At 40.4% G+C, this 25,170-nt stretch overlaps 1 protein-coding gene across 8 annotated transcripts in view; it reads right to left on the bottom strand.

The window, feature by feature from the left end:
* The window catches only part of Tenm3 (teneurin transmembrane protein 3), a 1,762,555-nt gene that overhangs the window by 417,974 nt on the left and 1,319,411 nt on the right, over positions 1-25,170 (bottom strand). For all 8 annotated transcript variants that reach the window (XM_040731875.1, XM_040731879.1, XM_040731877.1 and 5 more), the window contains one exon: positions 18,759-19,067. In XM_040731875.1, the coding sequence (XP_040587809.1) occupies positions 18,759-18,990 (232 nt within the window). In that variant the 5' untranslated portion in view covers positions 18,991-19,067. The remainder of the gene's footprint in view (positions 1-18,758; positions 19,068-25,170) is intronic.

Raw genomic sequence — 25,170 nt, 5'->3', positions numbered from 1 at the left:
CGGGCCCCCCACAAGAAGAATGCACGCTCTTAATCACTGAACCATCTCCTGTCTTTCAATATTTTATCATCACAACAACGGACCTGACAGAAACAATTTAAAGAATAATTTATTTACTTTTAGCTCATGGTTTCAGAGCCATCAGTCTCTGGAGTGAAGAGAGCAGCCAGAAAGCAGACGAAAGGATGTCAAAAGTCAACTCACTTCCTTTTTTTTTTCCTAGTTTTATTCCACTGGGCGATGAGCCTAGAGAATGGTGCTCTCCATCCAAGGTATGGCTTCCTCTCTCAGCTAATCTCCTCTGGAAACATCCTCACAGGTGAGCCTCAGGTGTACTTTACAATATCCTATGTGATTTTCAATGCAGGCAAGTTGGTGTTGAACATTAACTATCCAACTGTGCCATGTTGTTGGCAGGGCTTTGTTTGTCACTACAGATAAGGAAAAATAGCATAGTTTTCTGCTCCACAGCAATAACCTTGAGTTTCCAGAGAATGGTGATAATGACCTCTGCTCTGCACTTACTACTACAATCATAAGTCTAATGGAAGGGTGTAGGATATCCCCTCTTTAATCATCTGGAATGCAGCTATGGAGGGTCCCTCTGTCCACGGAAATTCAAGGTGCTCACCAAGGTGGGTCTGATGAGGTGGGCCAGAATGGGCAAACTCAGGTACATTGTCAAGCAGACAACTCGGGAGTAGAGCGATTGAGATAGGATATCACTTCCCTCCACCCCAGGATAAGATTTATCGGGCTTCCAGGACAGGAGACTCACATGGATACTGAATGGAAGAGTTGGTGGAGCCAATGAAAAAACCTAGGCTGTGAGTCCACTGACTTGTAAAGTAAGAACAAACCTCAATCTTCACTAAGGTTTTATACACTCAACCACGAAAAACTGATTTTAGCAACCATCTGCAATTACAGTGATGCCAGAATGTTTCTTTTTGTAGGAGTGAACCCCACAAAGCTATCTGCCCATGAGGGCGGGGACAAGTAAATTAGCACAGGTAGAGATAAAAGGAAGTGAAAGGAAAAGTCTATCCCTTTTCTCCTGGAAGCCAGCCAGGCTTCTAACTCCTGGTCTGTGCGAATCTCTCTCTCTCTCTCTCTCTGGTAAATAAATATATTGTTTTCCATATATAGTATCGAATATCATTATATCTTTTATTAAATAAAAGGTATTTTGAAAATGATTCCTTTTCACTTACTAATTATGGCATTAGAACATCCCAAGACCCAGAGATGATAAAATACCCTCACAACTCACAACGTATCTGCTGGTATCTGATAGGCAGACTGTGGGAGGTGTTGGCATATGGTTTGGCATGAAGCAGCAGGTGTTTAATAATTGTGACTGAAGCCGCACCATGGCACTTCACAATGTGTATTCAAAATTGGCAACGTGGCAAGAAACCGGATACAAGTTTAGCAGTAAGCTGTGGGCTCAAGACATCAGACCCATAAAGGCCAAGGCGGGGGAAGGATTACTCCCACTGTGTCCCGAGGAAGGCTCTAAGCTACATCTATCTCCTCACACCTTCTGGTAGGTAATCTACAAAGCTGCTTGACCGCCAAGCCTGAAAGAACAGCTGCCTACTTAGCCAAAATGAGTTAACAATCAGTTAGGTAGGGGAGCTAAAAGAAGGAGCGAGGAGGGAAAGACTAACATGAAACGGTGATAAACCAGGGCTACTTAACTCGTGTCTTTAGTAGAGAAATTTAAGGTTGAGTAAACATGACCATCTAAATCCTTTAATCCTGCCACTGACATTTATAGCGACGGAGAGGGATTAATCATTTGATCTCCAAATGAATCATTTTAAGCAGTTAATATTTAAAAGTAATAAACTTTGGAGTTGCAGTAATTAGCCTAGTAGATCTGATTAATGCCTCAGGTTTTTGTCTCTTTTTATAAGACCCAATTTTCAAAACACACAAAAAGCTAAATTTCCTCAGACTTGGTATAACAGAAAACATGAGACAGGGCCTGGAATTCCTTTCATTTTTGTATGATGACAGAGGTGAGGGAGAGCACTGGAGAAATGAAAAGTTTGGGGTCTAACTGGAAATTCATAGCGGCATTAAGTGCTAAATGGTAAGACCATATGCTCATATTTCTTTTGAAGTCTAGGATCGGTTCCCATTATTCATTATAATGGCATCCAAGACTAAACCAAATTTCGGTCTTTAAAATTAAAAGCATTTTCCTCTTGGCTCTTGAATCTTCCTCTGACAATTGCCAACATGTCTGAAGGCTTAATACATCTTCATAGTCTAGAAATTTACAAATAAGCAAAATATATAAATAAGAATAAGAGAAGTATTTTTTTCTATTTCATTCCCAAAGCTAGGGTTAAAATTGTGCAGAGAGACATAAATATTATTACTATTATTACTTTTGTTTATTTGTGTGTGTGACCGCACACATGAGTGTACATGCAAGTGCATGCATGTCACAGTACAAGCATGAGGCACGCATGAGGATGTCAGAAGATAGTTTACGCATGTCAGGCCTCTCCTTCCACCATGTGCGTCCCAGTGATCAAACTCGGATCTTCAGATGTGGCAGCAAGCACTGAGCCATCTTGGCAGTCTCACCATAATTAGTATTTTAATCAAAGGAGTTATAAATACTATTTTTATATCTGCCCAATGCTATTTGTGACATTCTAAAATTATATGTATAACCTTCATGTCCTACATTTTAAGAAACATGAATTCAACTCTTTTCAACTATTTGAAACATACACTATATGGAAGCATTTAAATATTATCATTTTAGTAATATTGTTAATAGTCAAGTGCCTTCACCCACTCATAACCAATTTCTAAGTGCTTAATAGGCTTTTTTTTCTATTAGGAAACTGAGGAAATATCTGAAAGGCAAGTTTCCATGGGCATGCCACCACCTCTTAATTCTTACAGCATTATCTGGGATATGCCATGTGTGTTATTATTATTATGTTGTGCAAAATGCTTTTGCTCCCTTCTGGTACAATGGCTCTGAGGTTGTTTTCAAGTGAGGACTGTGGTTATAGCTCAGTGGAGACCATGTGGCTGCACATGGTTCCAATGGAATCTCACCCTGGCTGAACTTGGATGAGAGGAAAAACTACAAACCCCAAATGTGCCACATTCAATTACCCATGTTTGACCATGTCTACTTTTGGTTTGCTTTGGGGATTACTGTTTAAGAAAGTTTCATATACAGTAAAACTCACCAAGCCAAAGCAGGCACTTTGTGCACTGTAAGAAATGCAGCCACCACAAGCTCCAGTTAGATGTGGCATCTCTGCACTGAGTCCACCAAGTTCTCCCAAGCCCCGCCAAGCCTAATGAACAGGAACTCTCCCGCTTCTTACCGATCAGTCCTGCCTGCTCTTTGAGCCATGTTACTGGAGCCATGTGACATAGATTCTGGATCCTTTTGATTAGTGGAATGTTTCTGAGATCCTTCCACATGGTTACATGTCAATGTCATTCTCTGGTACTGTTGGGTCACATTTAATTGAATGGCTATCCCACACTTTGCTAAATTCATTTACCTGGTGAACCTCCTCTGGGCCCATTATGAACACAGTGGCTACAAACACATGTTTTCATTTGTTTCAAGTAAATACTTGGAGGTGACTTCCTGGATCATGAAGGGAGGTGTTACATTTATATAACTGTCAATGAAAAATTGCCAGTTTCCAAAGGGGTATGCCAATTTACATTTTGCTTTCCATCAGCAATGTATGAAAGCTCCATTGTTCCAAATTCAACCGCAAGTGGCACTGCCAATCATCTCCCTTTCTAAATTGTCATAGTGCATTATGTCTATTTATCTGTGTGCATGCATGTGCAGGCACAAACATTCCACAGCACATGTGTCAGGGGACAACTTGCTGGTTCTCTCCTCCATGATATGGGACTTGGGATTGAACTCTCATTTATCAGGCAAGGCAGAAAGCTCTTTAACCTATCTAGACTTTTTGCCAGACTTGTGTGTGTGTGTGTGTGTGTGTGTGTGTGTGTGCGCGCGTGCATGTGTGTTTTGTTGTTTTGCGGATACATGTTCTATATATCCTAGGCTAACTTTTGATCATCTTGCCTCTGCCACCTACTATGAGATTCACTGAATACCTACCACAACCAGAGTTGTTCTTTTTAATTCCAGGAATTCTAGCAGTTTAGCTAAAGTAACCCATTGAACCTGTAATCTTCATCTCTTTGGTGGCTAATGATGCTGTATACTTCCTCTCATATATATTAAACATATGTGTACTTTTAGGTAACATTTTTTAGAAGTTTTCCTGTAAATGACCTGTAGGCACTCTTTATTATATACTATATAGTATATACTTTTATATATACTATATATTACTCTATGAACACTATATACTATAGTATTCTATATACTAGCCCTTTGAAAACATGCATATTTACATGCACACAGAATACTTTTTTCATAAGCCATACCTTGGATTCTCATTTGCTTAAAGGTGTTGTATGTAAGGAGAACTATTTAAGTTTGGTTGAGTCTAATTCATAAAGATTTCTTTAATATTTAGTCTTTTGTAACTAAGATATTTTGCCTATTCCAATATATTCCAGAGCACATCTAGCTTTCTATGCTGTTTTATAGTCGAGATGAATATAAAAGAGAAGACAAGAAAAATGGTTTAAATGATACCACTTATTCCTGGAACTGACCAGCTATTGTCTGTGTGAGCAATGTGACAATCTGGGTCTCATATTTCCTCACCTATTTGAAAGACATACTGAATGGCAAAGCTCTCTCAACTGTGAAAGTATGTAGCGACAGGAAATGGCAGGCTATGGAACTTCAGACGCCGATGAGACCAACATACAAGTTTAAGAGAAGGAAATGGAGAAAAGGACTTTAGGTAGAATTTGTATCTAAAGGGTTAAAATTTTCTTCAGCATCAGATACTGGCTTATATTTCATCTTTAAGATAAATATAAAGAGCTCACACATACACAAACAAACAAAAATCAAGCGATTCTTGCTGGTGAATATGTCTGTAATCCCAATACTAGAGAGTTTGAAGCTAGAGAACTGTTGTGTTTGAGGCCAGCCTGGGCTACACAGTAAATTCCAAGACAGCCTGGGTTACACAGTGTAAGACCTTGTCACAAAACACACAGACGTAGGAAGGAGAGGAATGGAATGTGTGTGTGTGCGTGTGTGTGTGTGTGTGTGTGCGCGCGTGTGTGTGTGTGTGCGTGTGTGTGTATGTGTGTGTGTGTGCGTGTGTGTGTGCGTGTGTGTGTGTGCGTATGTGTGTGCGTGTGTGTGCGTGTGTGTGTGTGCGCGTGTGTGTGTGTGTGCGTGCGTGTGTGTGTGTGTGTGCGTGCGTGCGTGCGTGCGTGTGTGTGTGCGTGTGTGTGTGTGCGTGCGTGCGTGTGTGTGTGTGTGTGTGTGTGTGTGTGTGTGTGTGTTGAACTGTATCATCTTTGGGCTGGGCTCCTGCCACAAAAGCTATGTTTAGCTCTATGTCTTGACTCGGGAGGTGGTTTTTGTCCGGTACCCTCAGACTGAACGCCATACATGCTGGGCTCCCATGGCAGACTATTTTCTGCCTTTGGCCATGGGTGATTTAAAATTGGAGGTGTTCCCCTCAACCACCCACTCTTCTACTTCAGCTAGTGTCAGTATCTTTTTGCTTCTTCATGCTCCCAAGGAGTCTCAAAATCTCAACTTTGCTGCTGGGACTCTGTAAGTAAAAAATGTACTGTATATACATTTCATACTCTTTTATAGGAGCCTTTGAATAAAGCTTTAGGTAGCTCCATTTGCGAGTTGCTTCTTTGTTGATATTGTTTCTTTCTGTTTCTTCTTCAGCTCCCTATTTAGTAAGTCCTCACTTTAGGAATATACTATATGCAGAAGTTGGTGAGGATTGGTCATGTTCCCCTGAGAAAATGGCATGGAGGATGCCAGGATGGCAAACGACACTCAACAAGTCATGTGTACCGAAAGAACTCCATCAGCCACACCCAAGTCTCGAGACTGCCTCTTTGGAAACTGGAGGTCTTCATTCCAGCCAGGGAGACACTTCTTCCTCTTCCCAGAGACTCTTCTGTGAATTGTCTTCTGGCCCTACTGGGAGGATGTCCCCTGGGTAAGTCGCCGAGGAGTCCACAGAAGGACAATGATGGCCAGTGAAGGTTGCGAGTCTGAGAGCTGAGTTATGGAATCAGCCGCTGTCTTTCCCAGAATCAGAGGGAAAACAGCTTACTTTTCTTTTCATGTGAACTCCTCATTGTGAATGATGTATTCGGCCAATTATTCACTAAATTGATATCTGTCTTAGCCTGGGTTTCCATTGCTGTGAAAAGACACAATGACCATGGCAACTCTTATAAAGGACAGCATTTAATTGTGGTGGCTCACTTACAGGTCAGTGGTTCAGTCCATTATCATGGAGGGGAGCATGGAGGCATGCAGAAGGCCTTGGTGCTGGAGCTGAGAGTCCAACATCTTAATAGATGGACAACAGGAAGTGGTCTAGCAGCCACATTCAAGGAAGCCTGAACAAGAGACCTCCAAGCCCGCCCTCATGGTGACACACTTCCTCCACCAAGGCCACACCTCCTCATGGTACCACTCCCTTTGGGGGACATTTTCTTTAAACCACCACATCTGCCTCAATTTGTAAAAGTTGCTCACTAATACATCAATTTTAAATATTCATATTTATTTTTAATGAGCATGAGAGTTTTGCCTGCATGTATGTCTGTGAAATGCTTGCTTGTCTGGTATCCCCTGAGGTCAGAAGAGAGCACTGGAGTCCCAGGAACTTTAGTTGATGGTTGTGAGCTACCACATGAGTGGTGAAATTGCATCCAGGTCCTCTGGAAAAAAAATGCTCTTAATGCCAGGTCACTTCTCGAACACTATTATACGTATCTTCTCTACGTATGCAAGTTAGAAATAGATTTTCTTTATTATAGTGGTTTTGTTTGGGGTATCATAGATTATATGAAAATGGTTTTCAATAAAAATCATCATTTAAGCATATTATTCCTCCTAGAATTTTGGCCCCACCGAAAGTCCCCTCTAATTTTGGGTTGTGTATGTAGTCTCAGAAACAGATTCACAACCACTTTCTCTCGGCCACTTCTTTGGTAAGAACTGCAGAAGAAAAATAGCATGTTTCTTCTCGTCCTGCAGTTAAGAGAGGTCATGTAGCAGAGTTCTTAAAAGGGAGCTGCTAGAAGTCTCAGGGGAGTCAAGAGCAATCATGCAACGTGTAGAAGGGGCCACACACCCTTGGATTCATTCCCACTTCGGCGGTAAAACAGAAATGCAACAACCACTTAGGGATCCACAGGATAGGAGCCACATACTAAGGGTGGCCGAGCAAAAATGATGGGAGGATCCTGACTCCAGGGTGTCAGCTTTGATCCCTGGACCATTTGCCTTTCAGATTATTTGTGAGAAAATAATTCCTTTAGGTGTTTCAGCCACTGTGTTTGGAGCTTTCTGCTACCCACAGCCCAAGCCATCCATGCGTTACCCTGACTCTCAAATTAACTTCTAGAATTCTTACTGCTTTTCCCCCAACATTTGTCTTTAATCCATCTTAATTTATTTTTGAATATGTTGAGAGATATGGGTCCAATTTTACATTCTTCCAGATGGATAACCAGTTGTGCCAGCACCATTTATCAAATCCCACTGAGTTAGATTTTTTTTTTGTTTTGTGTTAAGTTTCTCTATATACTACGATCTATTTCTAAAATGTTATTCTATGACACTGAGCTGCTTCTTCGTATCTGTACCAATAGCACATACATGTGATACAGTACTTCATGTTATAGTGGGCAGTATACACAAGGACCCTTCAGCCTCACTGGTCAGCTTTTAACATATGTTTTGGGTCTAAGTTTAGACTTGCATTCTTCCAAATGAATTTTAAATCACTGACTTGAATTTAAAATAATCCCAACTCACTGGGATATCATTCAATAGCTTTCACTTTTGTTTATTCATTTTGTGAGAAGTGATTTTTTTTTCCTCGGGTTGCCATTTTGTCATCATCAAATCACTATCTTCCTAGTCATTCAGATCTCAAAGTCATTCCCATAATATTTCTTCCAAAGTATCCTCTGGTACTAGCTGCCATTATGACAGCACAATTTTTGCTTCCAAATTCAGCCAATTATTACTTAACAAATGACCTCTTAACAATAATGGTAGATAATATGCAACAGACATTCTTTTAGGTGGTTCACATATTTGTGCTCACATTTAAAATCTACAAGTAAGAAAATGCCCATTAATATAAAAATGGTTTTAAATAAAAATCATCATTTAAGCATATTATTACTCCATTGTAGAGGCTGAAATAAGAGTCCTGAGTTCAAGGTCAACTTTGCTCATAGATTGAGTTCTAGACCAGTCTTTCACTATACAGTGAAAGTTGTTTTTAAAAACAAAATTGAAAAGATAAAACTTGAAACAAAGACACAGCAAACAGAACACAAAGAAAGAAAACTGAAGCACAGAAAAATTTAGCATATTCCAAGCAAACTTTGTCTGGCTAAGCTAAAACTGCCACACAGCTAATGAATGGACAGGCTGAGATTCAAACATATGTTATCAGGATCTCAAATCTATACTTTTCACTTGTATATTATAATACTTATGTTGTCTATGTGTTAATCTTGCATTAATTTACATACCAAAACGCACTTCAGATTCTATCTTTATACTCTACAACACATGGTTTTGTGTGCATATAATCACATATTGAAGAAAATTGCTGATTTAACTTTTTCCAAAATATATATCTACCATTTTTCTTCTCTTATTGCAGATACCAAAATATCAAAGTAATTCTAATTAGTAATTGTGAGATTAGTTGAATCACTTATATACTACTGGTTTTAAATGGAAGACCCTGGCATCTTATTATTTATAGTGTTTAGATATTTCAAATATCATCTTAAATATGACATATTTATACATATACCTGTCATCTTAAATATGATGTATGTGTGCTTATGTATTTCATGGGTTCTTTCTTGTTTTTATTTAGTATGTTTTCTTTTAAAAAGAATGTCTTCTAAATTTTATCTAAAACTTTTCCATCATCTACTGATAAGATCATGTTTTACTATTTTGATTTATTAACCTTATTATGTTAACAGATTTGCTAATACCAAAAAACCTTCCATTGTCTGTAAGATTAATAAACACTTGGTTAATAATTGATCTACCAGACTCTTTTCTTTATATATTGGTGGGCTCTGACATGAAGAAAGTGATTTACAACTTTACACAGTACTGCGAAACATCATAGTATACACAGCTCCTAGTTGCCTCACTTGAGGAGGACCCGGCCAGACAGCTTTTAAGCATTGGGTTTAATGTACTCAAGGCTAATTTTTTTCAACAAGCCTTTCTTCACATTCTGAAGTATTTTGGATTAGTTATCATTGCTGAGAAGGAGCAAGTCTCTGGGCCTGTCACACTCCTATCTTAGTCTCATTTAGTTGAGACAATACCTCCATCATCTCTCCTTATTTCTGTTCTGAGGTCTTAACATGGACTTTGGTATTCAGGAGTCTTTATTTAATTTTTTTGTTCTCCCAGAGTCTGAACCCAGAGCATCATACATTCTAGGCTAGTACTCTACTGTGCACCTATGTACCTAGCCTCCGCCCTTTCTTCCCTTTAAATTGAGAGAAAAATGTGATTTTCCTGCCTTAGTCTCTAATAGAAAGAAAGCTGTACCAATTATGCCCAGTCCTAGACTTTTTAAAGAATCAATGTTTTAGTTTGTTTTTAATTCTAGTTTTATATTAGCCATCTAACTCTTATTTCCTTTGGTGTATTTCTGATGTTTACTTATTTCTTAAGATGTGTGGTAATTTCTGTCATTGTTGGTTCTTAGTTTTCAAATATATTCATTGCCAATATATTTTTTCTTATTACTATGGCATTTAACATCTTCTATAAATTTATAAATAGAACTTTACTTTTATTTTGTATTGTTGCTTCTCACAATCAATGAACATAATAATCCATGGGGAGAAAAATCATTTTGTTTATCTTTTTGCCACTTATTTTTAATTTTACTCTATTTTGTGATCATATTTTGATTATAAAATCTCTTGAATATTTTGTTTTATTTTTCTGATCATATGCCTAACTGGTTTCCAAAATCATTACATAATACTGTAACTGAATCATTTCTATTCAACATTATAATTTCTGTACATAACACATATTGTAGCTAAAGAGAGGGTCTCAACAGGCACTTTGTAGCCCAGACTGTCTTCAAACTCATGATCTGCCTGGGTCACCTTCCTGTGTTCAAAGTTATTCATATAGTCCACCATGCTTATCAGCTGGCTTTCCTATTTTTTTCTTTTAGATCTGGCTGAAACTGAAGAGGGCAATTTAAAATAACATAAGTGTGTTTTAACAAGGTTTTTTTCTTAAATACTTTTTGCTTTACAAACTTTAACTACACCTTTTAATGGATGTAGTTGAAGAATCAGCCTTTGTTGCATGGTTGGGTTTGAAACACCGGGTTTTGCATAGGCCATGCATAAGTACTCTTTCTCAGAGCTATCCCCCATTCCTATTAAAATTTTTAATAATAACTTCTATCTTAATAGATATTAATAAAGCCACTCTTATTTTGTTTACTGCATGCATTTACCTGGCGTCTCTTTATTTTCAACCTTTTTAGAAGGCATTTTAAGCATGTTCCTTATGAATGCCAATAACTTTTATGAACCACGTGAATAGCTTATGTCAAAGTTCTGAACATTTATATTTCATACAATGTGTGTTATAGACGTGATTCCTTCCATCTTGCTTTATGATTATTCATGATTTTCCTTATTTCCTCCTTTTCCTGGGAGCTGTTTTTGCTAATTTGGCCATATTGCTATTCATTCCCTTTTCCCCCTGCTAATTAGGTGGGTCTATTGTGCTTTTACATCCCCCTAATGATCACCTTCCTTTCCTGACATTCATATTCAAATACATGTTTTTCATTATTACATGAATGTAAGATAGTAATTATTTCTCTCTGAGAAAGCTCTATTTCTTAAGGCTTCCCCTCCTTCCCTTCAGATGAGATGTGATTTTCAGGAACTCGTTGACTTTCGGCACCACTTTCCCACAGCCACTGGAGTTTGCAGAGATCCGTGAATAATACGTTTAGTCCCAGCCTCCTCCTCCTGTGACCCAGTCCATCTTGGTGACCCCTCTACATTGCCCATTGCTCTGACAGCACTATTTGAGTTTTCACTGTCATCTTGCCCCCTTCCGACACTTTGACCTGGCTCAGTAGCTGTCTCTTCTCTAATGCTATGGCCCACAATGTGGATGGACACGGTCTCTGTACTTTTACTTACCCTAAGCGTGTATCATTTTTGCTGACAGACAAATGACATGAAGCCCTGCTCAGCTTTAAGAGCACAGTGTTCCTCTTGCTCCAGCCTCCCAAGTGCTGGAACTATAGGCATGAGCTTCCCCATCTGGCTAATATGAACAATGGGGCCCAGGATGGGCTACCTTGGAGATGACCGCTTGGCATTTGAGACAATGATGGAAGCAAAAATGTTATGATTGGCAGCTAAGCACTGTGTTTTCAAGAAAGCACTTATTATTTACTTGGGTCAAGAAGTCACAATCTTTCCCCAGAAGATCCGAGGCTGCACTGCACTCTGTTCTGAAGCTTAGGTTGAATGTAGACTGTCTCCCTGGCTCTACTCCAGGATTTATCCTCTATGTGACTCCCCTGTTGGCATGTCTGTACATACTAATGTGCCTTTTCTGTTGGTGGTCTCTGTTGTCGGGTGGTTTTATGGATTCAAAGTGTCAAAACTTCAAAAAAATTGAAATGGAGGATTCTTTCTATATCAGTATCAGATAATATTCCATCTGCCCATACTTCTCCAATATTATCTACCTCTTCGTCAAATCGAAGCATAACCATATACATTTTATCTGTGTTCTGAATCCTGATTTCTTTATATGAGCGCACATGACACATACATGATATGTGTGTGTGCTCTGCTTTGCTCGACCCATCTTGTTAAAATGGCCTTGGTTACAAATTTAGTGATTATGGGAAAAAGCATCCTTCATTTTCACATTATCTTCTAGTTATATAGGATCCTAGGTTGTCATTTACTATCCCAGTAAACATTATTTCACTCCTTTGTAAATTTCTACTTTGCACATTAGAAATTCATATAATTTTATTTTTGTAAGTGAGAAGAAAATCAACTTGCTTTGTCTTTCTAAAAAAATGTATGCGATATCTTTATTCTTAAAGTTAAAGCATTTTTGGCTGTGCTTGTGTGTATACTCTGCATGTGTATCATGTAAGTGTGCCTATTGTGTGTGTGTGTCTGAATTTTTCTGGTTTGGGGATTTATTTTATTTGTCATTTAAAAATCATTTGGATTTAAATTTAGACTACACTCCTTTCTTCAACAAATTATTTATTTTATCCTACCTTTTTATTTTAATTTTAGTGTCAAAACATGTGTTCTACTATAGAGATATATCCCCAGCCTCTTTTATTTTTTGGTTTATAAATTACAGGGTTTTTTTCCTTCTAGTAACTGATTATCACTGCTTTTGTTGGTTGTAAATTTTGTTGTTACAGGTTTTTATTATATGTAATTATGTATATGTGTGTATGTGAGGGGGGTGTTCATGTGACTTCAGGTGCCCAAGGAGGCCAGAGTTGTGGGATCAACTCCTACCCCTGGAGTTGGAGTTATAGGTGGATGTAAGCCAGCCAATGTGGGTGCTGGGAATTGAACTTAGATCCATTACAAGTGCAGTCCATGCCTGTTTGGTCATCATATTTTTCTACTTTGTTTCAGATCATCTTCTCTTCTCGTGGCTGTCCCTTTTCCTTGGAAGCCTTCTGTTCTGTTTCTTTGCCTCCTATACTGCTCACTGCTTGTTGGGTAATTAAGCATGCTGTTTTCTTGGGGGCTCTGTGAGAAACCCCAGCAAGTCCTACTACACCCTAAGAACAGCAAGTCCTTCTACACCCTAAGAACAGGAAGTCCTGCTATCCTAAGAACAGCAAGTCCTTCTACACCCTAAGAACAGCAAGTCCTGCTACACTCTAAGAACAGGAAGCCCTCACTACACCCTAAGAACAGCAAGTCCTTCTACACCTTAAGAACAGGAAGTCCTCACTACACCCTAAGAACAGGAAGTCCTACTATCCTAAGAACAGCAAGTCCTTCTACACCCTAAGAACAGCAAGTCTTGCTACACCCTAAGAACAGCAAATCCTCACTACACCCTAAGAACAGCAAGTCCTTCTACAGCCTAAGAACAGCAAGTCCTCACTACACCCTAAGAACAGCAAGTCCTCACTACACCCTAAGAACAGCAAGTCCTCACTATACCCTAAGAACAGCAAGTCCTCACTATACCCTAAGAACAGCAAGTCTTGCTACACCCTAAGAACAGGAAGTCCTCACTACACCCTAAGAACAGGAAGTCCTGCTACACCCTAAGATCAGGACTTTCTAATGCCTGAAGTAGATCTCCCAATTGGCATTCACATAATATCAAGAGTGGAAAGAGGCAGGCATCTGCCTAGGCTTCCCTCCAGCTTGAAGGGGACAAGGAAGCAGGTGTCCCTGTAAGAGGACATTCCTGTACGTGTTTCATTTCAGAGGCAGGCCAGGCTCTGTCTGGAACCTGCAGCATTCTTTTCTGGCTTTGGCCCATTCTGAACTCTCACAGAGAACAGATAAAAGAGCACCTGCCTTCTTTCAGTCCTTCAGAGCCCTAATAGTTCCTCATCTCATCTGCGTGATGATCAGTGGTCATCACCCAGTTCCGTCGGCTAAGAGGGCGGGAGGGGAGTCATTCAAGTCACTATTGTGGCAGAATCCTGGGCATACATATACAGAGAGCCCAGACCACTCTTCTAGTGTTCCTTTGTTTCTTCCTTAACGAGGGGCAGAATTATACATAAAAGACGAAGTAGGGTTGGGGGATGTAGCCAAGAGACACAGTGCTTGTCTACCATGTAAACTGGTCCTAGCTCTGCACTGGGGAACACTTAGCTCAGGAGGTGGCCCGCAGAAGGAACCTTTCTCTTTCCCTCTCCTCTTTCTAACTACTCACCAGCAGAACTCCCCAAACCACACATGAACTGAACCTGGGCTAACCATGGGTGAGGTAATGATGTACAATTGTGGGAGCAGGGGTTCTGGGAACTGTATTATGACAGGAATAAGGAGATAGCAAGTCCCAAAAGGGATGCATTTCTGAGGGTGAGGCCACACAGCTAGCGAAGACCAGAGGTGAGTCATGCTTAGCAACCACGGAGAGCCTTTCTTCAATCTGCCTTCCCCCTTTCCCCTTCTTTACAGATGTAGTTCCCATTTGGATTTCAGTGATGCTTCAGCACAGATATGATGCCGACAGTGATAACTTTCTTCTCTGTGGTCGGTCTAGAAACTAAAAACACAAAGTAACTTTTTGTGTGTTTTAAAATTCTAAAGTTCATGACACTCACAGAAGTCTATATTATTATTATTATTGTTACTATTATTATTAATTTATTTGGTTTTTTAAGATAGGTTTTCTCTGTGTAGTTTTGGAATCTGTCCTGTATACCTGCTCTGTATACCAGGCTGGCCTCGAACTCAAAGAGATCCGCCTGCCTCTGCCTCCCGAGTACTGAGATTAAAGGCATGCGCCACAACTACCTGGTCAGAAGACTATATAAGACACTTAGGTTTTGAATTATTTTTGGAGGTAGCGGGGTAGCAGGGGATTTTTTTGTAGACTTGTGGTTCTGAGGAACTAAAGGTTTCTTATTCTTAGAGAAAGTGCATTTCAAATTTCAAACCGAGAAGCAATATTGCATGTTGGGGTTGATATCTATTCTTGTTTGGTCATGAATACGAGGGGCACCTATGCATGGCACAGAGAGCTCTAACATGGAAAAAGATCTTTTAATTTATCCCTTCTCCCAAACTGTAGACTGACGGTAGGCAGCTGTTTTGTAAGAAATGTGTCTCTGACCTGATGAGATAAATTCTCTTCCAAGAGGAATGAAAGGAAATAGTATCTAAGAATGCAGAATGTGTCATTGTCACCCCCAAGCCCCTCACATGTACAGACAGCAGCAGGGCTGAAGAAAGAGCAGTTTTTTTCCATTGGTCAACAAAAGCGCCAGGAGATTTAGACAGACAGAGAAAGAGAGAGAGACAGAGATAGAGAGACAGAGATAGAGAGACAGACAGAGAGAGAGAGAGAGAGAGAGAGAGAGAGAGAGAGAGAGAGAGAGAGAGAGAGAGAGAGAGAGATGCGGGGGACCTAAATATAACATGTAATTAGCAGGAGTCACCTGCCAATCAGTGAAGCCATAAAAATCTTATTAAAATCAAATGTGATGACAGGCCCGAAAAAATCTGTTGATAAAAATGAAAACCTTGCATTTCTCCATTTGCGGTCCCCATGTAATTGCATCAACGGGGTCTCTGTTTATCCCTTCCTGCAGGTGAAGTGGCATTTTCCTGTGTCACTTAAGGGACAGAGAGGATGCAAGATCGCAAGACCCAGGGAGCAACCTGTTTTAAAACTCTGCAGATGAGCTAAATTAGCATGATTCTTTGGAACTGTTTCAAAGATCTCTGGCTACTGTTAATATTGTTAATCTTTTATTTTTATTGTGTGTATGATGTCAGGAGCTGTGGCAGGAAGCACATTTTGTCAATTAAATAATTAATCCCACAGCATAATAGTCAGTAAGGAGAAACTGACATTTGTCAGGTTCAAAGCAAAAGAAAGCCTGGGAGAATTTTCCATTATGCTTGCTCAAGAAAAACATAATTTGATAGCAAGCTTGCTTATTCACTTCTCTGCTACACCTACCAATCCTGCTGCAAGAAGGAGGCCAGACGAGAAGTCTGGGCTGGGGACAGGGCTCACTTGCTCTGCAAGCACTAGGATATTAGGACGTGAGTTCGGATTCTAGCACCCATTGGAAAAGCACTTGGCTGGATGTCAACATCAGGCCATCAGGCTGTCAAAGGAACACAGTATACACACACACACACACATAGAGAGAGAGAGAGGGAGGGAGGGAGGGAGGGAGGGAGGGAGGGAGGGAGGGAGGGAGGGAGGGAGGGAGGGAGGGAGGGAGAGAGAGAATTCACAAGGCTTCCCTGGAACTCATACCCATATGCCCATCACAAATCCAGATCAATCTTATATCCTGTATGTGGCTTGGATGTGCTCACTTCTCCCTAGCCAAACCATCCCATGTTAGTGGGGAATCAAAGAAAATGTACTATAATAAAGCAAGTGGCAACTTTTAGACTTGTATTCCCTTTTGGCACCTACACAGAGCTTTGGCACTAGAGGCTGGAGGTGCCATGGTCCTCCATGCAAGTCGAAACTCTGGGAGAGCTAGCCGTGACATCTCCCAGTCTTACTGTCTCAATCTGTGCATGAGTTTACTGCGGGGTCTCCATCAGGCGACCACACACAGCCCACTTAGCACATCAGGGCACAGTCTGCACAGGTAGACCTTAGCAAGACTTAGCCGTGCATCGCATTGATGGTTTTGCCGAATTCTAATTCGGGGAGCTGAGGACTGGGCACTAGTACCTCCAAACATTGCACTGTGGATTTTCCTTTCTCTTCTGCTCATGAGCGCCCCTCCCCCCAAATCCTCTACCAAGATCCAGATGAGAGGCCTCCATCTGCCAGCCGGGCTCACTTTCTCCTTCGCTAGTCCCTGACTTGCAAGGAGCTGAGTAATAGTACTCTTTGGTCCCCTAAGAACTCGGGTTCCACGGTTTCCACAGATGGTGTCGCCGATGTCGTTAACAACAGCCTGTGCTGGGTTAGCACTGCCTAGGAGGTGAAAATCTAAGTGAGCTATTTTTAACCTGGTTAAGTATCCTCTGCTCTGCCAAAATGAAATGCTTGCTTGGGGTGGGGATGAGCCTCCCCAACGCTTTTTGCCACGTGTGCAACTGAGTTTTCTCCTTGACAATAGAGGACCTTTCTACTACTTTTCCCACAACACGGCACCAACCAGTCATTTCTGTTAGGAAAATAAAAAGCAAGACTTCATGTAGTGTTCATGGCAATGCATTGCCTGCTTTTTCAAAAAACAGGAGAAAAATGTATGCTGATGATGTCTTTCAGCTGTGTAGATAATATGAGAGAAAAAAATAGGTTCAGCATTATAGTATATGGTATAAGGATCACGTGAGCGTTCCTTGACTTACTAAGGGTACACAGCCAAAAGTGTTCTGTATCCCTTTTGAACTGAATTAAAAATCGGAAGCTATCTTACTCCCTTTTCATGAAATTTCAGTATTTAGTACAGCATGCTTTTGAGAGGGAATTTCTCTCCAGGAAATCAAATGAATTTATTTTAGAATGCAAACTGATCTGGACAAATGGATACCCTTTCACATTATTTAGGATGGCTTCTCTGGTAATGCAGAGGAGAAAGGAATCATGGGCAAGCGTTAGACTCATGAATGACAGGTGTTCTGTGTCATCACATTTTAGTTTCCTAGATTTGCTCCAACCTAACATCAAATTCTTGGTCAAGTTTTATCAGTGAAGTGACTGAAAAAATATGCATGTATCCTTTTCTGTTTCCTGATGACATTAGCCAAGGGGCACTGTTTTTATGGAATTTGAAATATATGTAAGAGGGTTTTATTTTTACTGGGGAAGTCTTGTCCGCATCTTAGTATTGTCCAAGACAAAATTAACTCTGTGCCTTAAAACAGTATACACATGGACTTTGGAGTCCCATCCAACAATGAGAGACGCACTCTCACCCTGAACTCTTGGGGGAAGGTCTAGGCCCTGCCCTGGATGAAATGACAGACTATGGACACCCCCATGGAGGGCCTCACCCTCCCTGGGGAAATGAGGGGATAATGAGGGAGTTGGAGGAGGGCATGGGAGGAGGGGAGGGAACCGGAGAGGGACCTGGGGGAGGGGAGGGAAACGGAGAGGGACCTGGAACTGACTTGTGAAGCAACCTTGTTTCTAAACTAAATTTAAACTTAAAAAAAAAAAAAAACAAGCTACTTGTTTAAAAGTATGAGAACCAGTCATACTATGATGGCAAACCAACGTTTCAGAAGTCATTATATCATTGGGCAAGACAGGAAGATAGAAAAAAAGAGTGCAAAATGCTCAGGAAATATATGCAAATAAGCAAGCCGCAGGCTCCTTGGGGAAATGTTGGCTGTGTTAAGGTGTGAGGTTGCATGGTGGCTCACTCTTGTATAATACAGACACTAGTGGATGGCTGGGCTGGATGGAACGTGAGATTATGTAGAACCCTAACTCTATTCTTACGGGTTCTTGTGAGATTTTTCTCTCTCAACCCCTCTTTTCCTTCACCATCTCTAACTCCCACAGCAGTGTTTGTGAGTGCCTTCTTTCAACTCAGAAAACCGTGTATTTCGGTACATGTGCTTTGATCGGGTGGGAAACGCTCAACATAAATGTGGGGCTGTGGAATCAGTCCGCACCTGTGTCAGTGCGCAGGTCCGTGAGGCCATGTGTCACCGGTGGCTTTCTATCTCTCATTTGGCTCACTGTGTGACCCGTTGGCTATTTCAAAAACAGAACCAGCAACCAGGACAAAGAAAATAATCGTTTTATCCTCTAGGGCTTGAAACCCAGGGGCACCTCTAAGTTAGGAACACACGTGCACGCCTTGCGTTCTCCCGGAGTGCATACCTACCTTGCCTAGTATACTCGTCTGCTTCCCTGTGGACCAGATCCTTTACTCTGTTCCCGTAAAGCAGCCGTGAAGAATCATGATCAAAAGCTTTCAGGGTTTCGCTGGAGCTGTAAGACTTCTGTGTGGGGACCCTACACTCCTCATTGTCCGCGGACGAGTTCGTATACCGCCGTTCTTTCTCTCGTCTGCTCTTGGTCAGGGAGCAGTAAGGCCTACGCTCCTTCACATCCATACTTCATTCCTTCTCTGGGCACATCGGTCCTGGTCGCTAGAACTTCTACGCACAGAGTTCAAGTCTCACCGGCCTTTCTGCAAAGATAAAAGGTGGGCACGACTGTCAGCGTCACTGTCATCCGGAGACTGACACCTCGCTAGCCTTCTCAGCTGATGGACTGAACAGCTTTGCTAGGCAGAACCCCATTTTCAATACCAAACTGATATCTGTGGGCGTCTAATAACACAGTCTATAATGCCAACGGGTTTGGCATGCGTTCTGCTTTGGACATTCATACAAAGCACATTACATGATCCCCCCCCCACACATACACCACTACCACCACACTAATACAAAATAAAAATTAAACTCAGGGTTGAACATTACTATAGAATCTTCTGAAACATTGGCTGCAGTAGTTTGTTTAATATCCCATAGTGGGAAAAGTTTTCTCCCATAGTATTTACTTTTTATGCAAATAAATTTCCTTTCTTTTCCCTACCAAAAAAAGCATGTTATTATTATTATTATTATTCACCTCTTTAAAGTATAGGAGTAAATTGGGAGATTCTTATAACTGGAAGTTCATCAAGTGCATTGAATAGTTTATTCATTTTTTTACAAAGACTTTTGCTTCAGATGGCAATTTTCATGTGTTAAGGACGTAAATGTCTTGAGCTATGGAGAGAGCTGGTCCTCCTCTCATACACTCTCTTCTTAAAAAGCACTTATTTTCTTCCCTAGCATGTGAACTCAATCAGTTCTACCCTGATATTTAAGGCAATTCAAGTGGCTAATTTGATGGGGGAACTTTTTGTTTTCTTTCACTTATTTATTTATTGTAACTGCCGACAGCAAGAATCCGTTAGAAGGAACAGAGCAAATGGTGTTTCTTTGCTTAGCAACTGTCTTTTTCCTGAACTCGCTGAACTGACAGCGGAGAGAGGGCTCAGGGTCCACTGCTATCTGGAAGGGGGAAGGCTGCCCAAGGCTAATCCGCATCCTGTGATCCTCTACTGTCTTTACTGTTTCTCATTTTGTCCTTCGTTTTAACCTGAAGCTTCCCGGGAGCCCCGTCTTCAATCCCCCATGTATTGCCCCGCCCCAATCCCACCTTCCTAAACCTACTTTTTTATCCCAGTGTTTCAATAATCAACTCGAAATAGACTCCTGGCTAGCCTCGGGTCCTCTCTGTGCTTCTGACTCCATTGGGCTGTGACTTCCATTGAGACATTTTCTTTCGTGTAGATTGCCCACACAAAAGAGTCTCCTACCCCTTCTCCACAGTCTACTATCATTTGACACATCACACTGTGGTTTTAATGTGCTTCCGATGTGGAGTCTTGGAGCCTCTGACTCTCCCACATCGACACCGCTTACATTTACGTTGTCAACAAGTCTTTATTGTTTCCACTTAACATGACAGCTTGCGGTGGGATATTCCTTTACACTGTGTAAATTTATGTCGGTATGATTGGTTTAGTAAACAATAGATGGCCAATAGATGAACAGGATGCAGCTAGGTGGGAAAGCCAAACTGAGAATGATGGGATGAGGAAGGGCAGAGTCATAAGAGTTGCCAGCCAGACGAAGAGGGAGCAGGAGATGAACAAGCCATGTTGCAAAATGTAAATAAGGAATATGGGTTAACTGAAAATGTAAGAGCTACTTAGTAATAAGCCTAAGCTATTGGCTGAGCATTCACAATTAGTATAAGCCTCGGAGTGGTTATTTGGAAGTGGCTGCCTGGATGGGAAAACTCCACCTACAACAGCTCCTGGGCCTCTCACTCTCAGCTTCTGCCTTCCATCCAGATACTCAAAGGGGGGCAAAACTCTAGACTGGGATGATCGAAGAATCCACTTGTGTTTGCTTATAAACATTTGTGATACTCTCCAAGCCACGTCTTCAACCAAACTGCATGCTCCACTACATGCATGACCAATCAGGGCTTTCCATATTCCTCTACTTTTGAATTGCACTAGGCCATTCAAAGTAGCTGCTAATATTTCATATTGTGCAAAAAGCATCTTCATTTCTCCATCACTTTGTCATTTGGTTTTTGTTTGTTTGTTTGTTTTGTTTTTAGAGCAGGGTTTCTCTGCATTGCTTAGGAGGCTGTCCTGGAACTAGCTCTGTAGACCAGGCTGGCTTCGAACTCACCGAGATCCCCTGCCTCTGCCTCCTGAGTGCTGGAATTAAAGGCATGCGCCACCACTATTTTTAATGTAGTATTTTTTTATACTGACTCTTTCTGATTCACTACTCCATTATTCTACTAATAGTTCTTAGTAAAATCTGAATATTTTTATTGTAGATTTCCTTTTAGTTACTATGAAAAATAACTTAAGGTAATGGGACAAAGACTATAAGAAAATTAACGAGGGTTTTACTATTCTAACAAAATAGAAGCTATTTTAGGTAAGTATTTCCTGAATGCATTCATTCCATGATGCTGAGGACCCAGGAGTGACTAAAGAATACTACTGCTCAACTAGAGCTTCCCTTTAGTTAGTGAAATAGTGACATGTTTTCCAATGGGATTGTTAAATAGAAATTACAGGAGGCCATAATGTAGACCAGGCTCCCACACTATGCCCCCAAATGGCCCCTGCTAGGGTTCAGAGCAAAAACCATGGGATATCCTTTAATCATCCGAGAAAGAAATCCATCCAAGTTCACCAAAGGAGCCAGTGTCAATCAATATGGTAACCATGGTCTCGTTGCTTTATTTCTTATGAAAACCAACCTGGAGGAAACTGCTAGTCAGTCCGTTTTTCTTTCTGTTCTCACCTTACAGGAAGCATAATTTCCAAATGATTGGTTACTCTTGGCTTCCACTTTTTAAACAGCCCTTTTCTGTTTATAAAACCAACTTGTCTGCTGAGCCCATTAAAATACTGACTCTATGTTCCAGAGTGATCAGTGGCTTGATTCTGGAATCTTAAGAAAAAGACATTAATTGTCCTTAATGATCTTTAAATTACATTGTTATAATTTCATCCTTTGACACATCGAATAAGTATGTCTTAAGTTCAACACAAATTTCCTTTCTAAACTAGCGTTTGGTTCTTTGGAGGAAAGGCTATACAGACTCTCAACATTAAATGGTCACCAAAAAGCCTTTTAATTAACCAGAAAATAGAATTCAAGTATTTCCAGCAATAGACATCTGGAATTCCAAGGCATTACAGAACTTCCATGCCCCATCCTAAGTTGGTATCTGTTTTAAAAATTAGCATTCCTGATGAAGGGAATCAGCAAAACTGTACCCCCAAAGTACGATGCTTTGGTGTGCTGTGCAATTCACTTTTAAATGTAAAAAGAACCCTCTTTCTAACTTGTTTTTTTGTTTTTTGGGGGTTTTTTTGCTTTGTTTGTTTGTTTGGTTGGTTGGTTTTGGTTTTTCGAGACAGGATTTCTCTGTAAGTTTGGAGCCTGTCCTGGAACTCTTTTTGAAGACCAGGCTGGCCTCAAACTCACAGAGATCCACCTCCCTCTGCCTCCTGAGTACTGGAACTAAAGACGTGTGTTTGTGCTCTTATAAACAAGGTATTCATGCAGTTCTCTGATATGGTAACATGAGTGTATTATCACAGAAAAGAAGGAATGTTGCGGTACTGTAACATTAACTAAATGGTAAGATATTGGCATTAGAGGTAACTTTAGGGCATTGGGGATGGTAAGAACGTACACACCACTGAGCTAGCTGCTTCTCAGATTCACTTTTTAGTGTCTTGTTGTTTGTCTGTTTTTCCTTTAGTGGGCAGAATACTATTAAACTTTTTTTCCAGTTACTTTTTTGGGAGGAGGATTCTACTATGTTATACAGGCTAGGCTGTCCTTGAACTTGTGATCCTGTGTGTCTCAGCTTTACCCATGCTGACCCTATAGTATCTACACCACCAGTGTCCAACCAGTACTCTAACATTATAGGTCATTCATAACACCAGAAAACTAAGTTTTGTTTGCAAAGCAATTCTAAGTTGCCACGATAAATCAAGATAAATCAAATATAATAATCAAAGACAGAAGCAATCTGACCGTAGGGCACTCAAAACAACAAAAAGTTCTCTGTATCTACCATTCCACTTTTGTACCTAGTTAAAACTCTTTGAGGATTTAATCTACACTGTAATGCTTGCAACTACTGACACATTTTTGATGGAAGTCAATGAGTTCAATATGATTTCAAAGGCAGCTTTCTGGGTTATCTCTTCCACTCAAAGCTGAGAATGGGAAGATTAAGAACTGCAACTGCTTGAGAAGTGCTAAACTGTTGCCATCTTTTGATAGGGACGTCTGGTTTCTCGCAAAGAAGGTTATTTTTACGTAAAGAGTTTAATAAATGGAGCAGGAAGTGCAGTCTTTGGGAAATGAAACTATTGCAAAGCAAGTCAACCAAAATTGTACTTATTGAATTGACAGGAGAACAGCATTATATTGATATACAGACACAGTTAATTTCCATTGCCTCCTTGAAAAAGAAAACAGGTCAATTAAAAAAATCATAGCACTCTGGAAATCACAGCCAGACTTAAAATATCTGCATACCTAGGGCATTTGTTGTTTCTCAACACAGAGGTCCTGAACGACGAGATTGATTTTCTGAATGTATGATGATATACATTCAGTAGATGCTATACTTTGAATTGTGACCTTTTTGATGGGCTAGTGACTTCTGGGATCATTCTTGTGATTCTGGGAAGTGATGGTGAGCCACAGCTCCTTACAGTCACAGAGGTGAGGGAGCAGTACTACTATGCACTGTGCTGTGAGGCTCAGTGAGTTTAATGTACTTGGAGCATTGCAGTGTATGATACTTCCTGTTCACACTGGTTTCTTGGGGCACAGTGAATGAGTTTCTGCACCTTGAGAGATGTGACTAAACAAATGAATAGATGGATAAGCAGGCAGTTCCACCTTTATGGACACTGATATGGGTTTGCCCTAACTTTAATTGTAGCTTCAGTATTTAAAGATTTATTTTATCACTTATTCATTTATGGTGTGTGTGTGTGTGTGTGTGTGTGTGTGTGTGTGGTGTGTATCTATGTGTGTATTTGCACATGCATGCAGGAGACCAAAGACACCAGAAGATGGCATCAGATCTCCTGGAGCTGGAGTTCCCTACTGTTGTGAGCTGCCCCATGGGGGTGATGGGAACCAGACTCCAGTTTTCTGCAAGAGCTGCAAATGCTCCCAACCACTCAGCATTTTCTCCAGCCCACAGTTATAGCCCTTAAATCTACTCTGAACCTGACACCAAACTGAACTCAATAAAAACATGTTCTTTATAACAACAGTAGTAATAAATCCCCAAATACCAACTCTTTAAAAATTCTACACTTATAAAGTAAACTGGTTTTTAATTGGAGTTTATGTATTTTTAAAATTCTTGATACCAAGGATTCTAAGTTTTGACCTATCACAGACATTCTAAAGTCAAATGTACTTCTACAATTCCGAGAGCTGAGATAAAAAAGAAAACAAAAAAACACAAAACGAACACATAAACCCCCAAAGAGAAAGAACCCGTTGGTCAGTCACTCATGCTTCCTCTGGTGTCTACTTTCTGTAAGAACTACAAATACTTAAGTGTTACCTTGAACACCTTTGCACACAGAACGCCCTCTCACTCACATCATAGCTGAAAAACTTACCCCAAAGGATAAGTAGATTTTTGGAGAAACATTAATTTATAACCCTAACATTTTAGATTAAGGGCTTAAATTAAGTCATTCATACAAAATAGCAAGAAATTTTCACCTTTTTCTTACAAGTCACATTTCCTTAATAAGTTAGTATTTATGAATTATTACCAGCTATGTTAATCAAACAGTAAACATAACTTCCTGTATTGTGCACATTTCAAAGTATTTCTTTTATTGAATAGATTAACAGCAATTGAACACAAGAGGAAATCAATTGCTATCGTTCCTTTTAGTGAAAATTATATTTTCTGAGGCAAACTTGTAAACCAAAGAACTGAAATAATTAAGTATAAAAATAAAATCGAATTATGGTAACTTCCTTGGCAGTGTTAAGTTTATGGGCACCAGTAATTTGGACTTCCAGTTTCTCATGAGAGAAAGAGAGTGGTTCACTGAAAACACAAGTAAATAAATGTGAAAGACATCCAAGCAAATGGTGTCACTGTAAGTCACAGGCGTGATGACTTCGAAGAAGGCCAACACT

The sequence above is a fragment of the Mesocricetus auratus genome, unplaced genomic scaffold (genome assembly GCF_017639785.1).
Source record: "Mesocricetus auratus isolate SY011 unplaced genomic scaffold, BCM_Maur_2.0 Super-Scaffold_100026, whole genome shotgun sequence".
Lineage (NCBI taxonomy): Eukaryota > Metazoa > Chordata > Mammalia > Rodentia > Cricetidae > Mesocricetus > Mesocricetus auratus.
The sequence above is the reverse complement of the archived record's forward strand: the minus strand, read 5'-3'. Positions and strand labels throughout refer to the sequence as shown.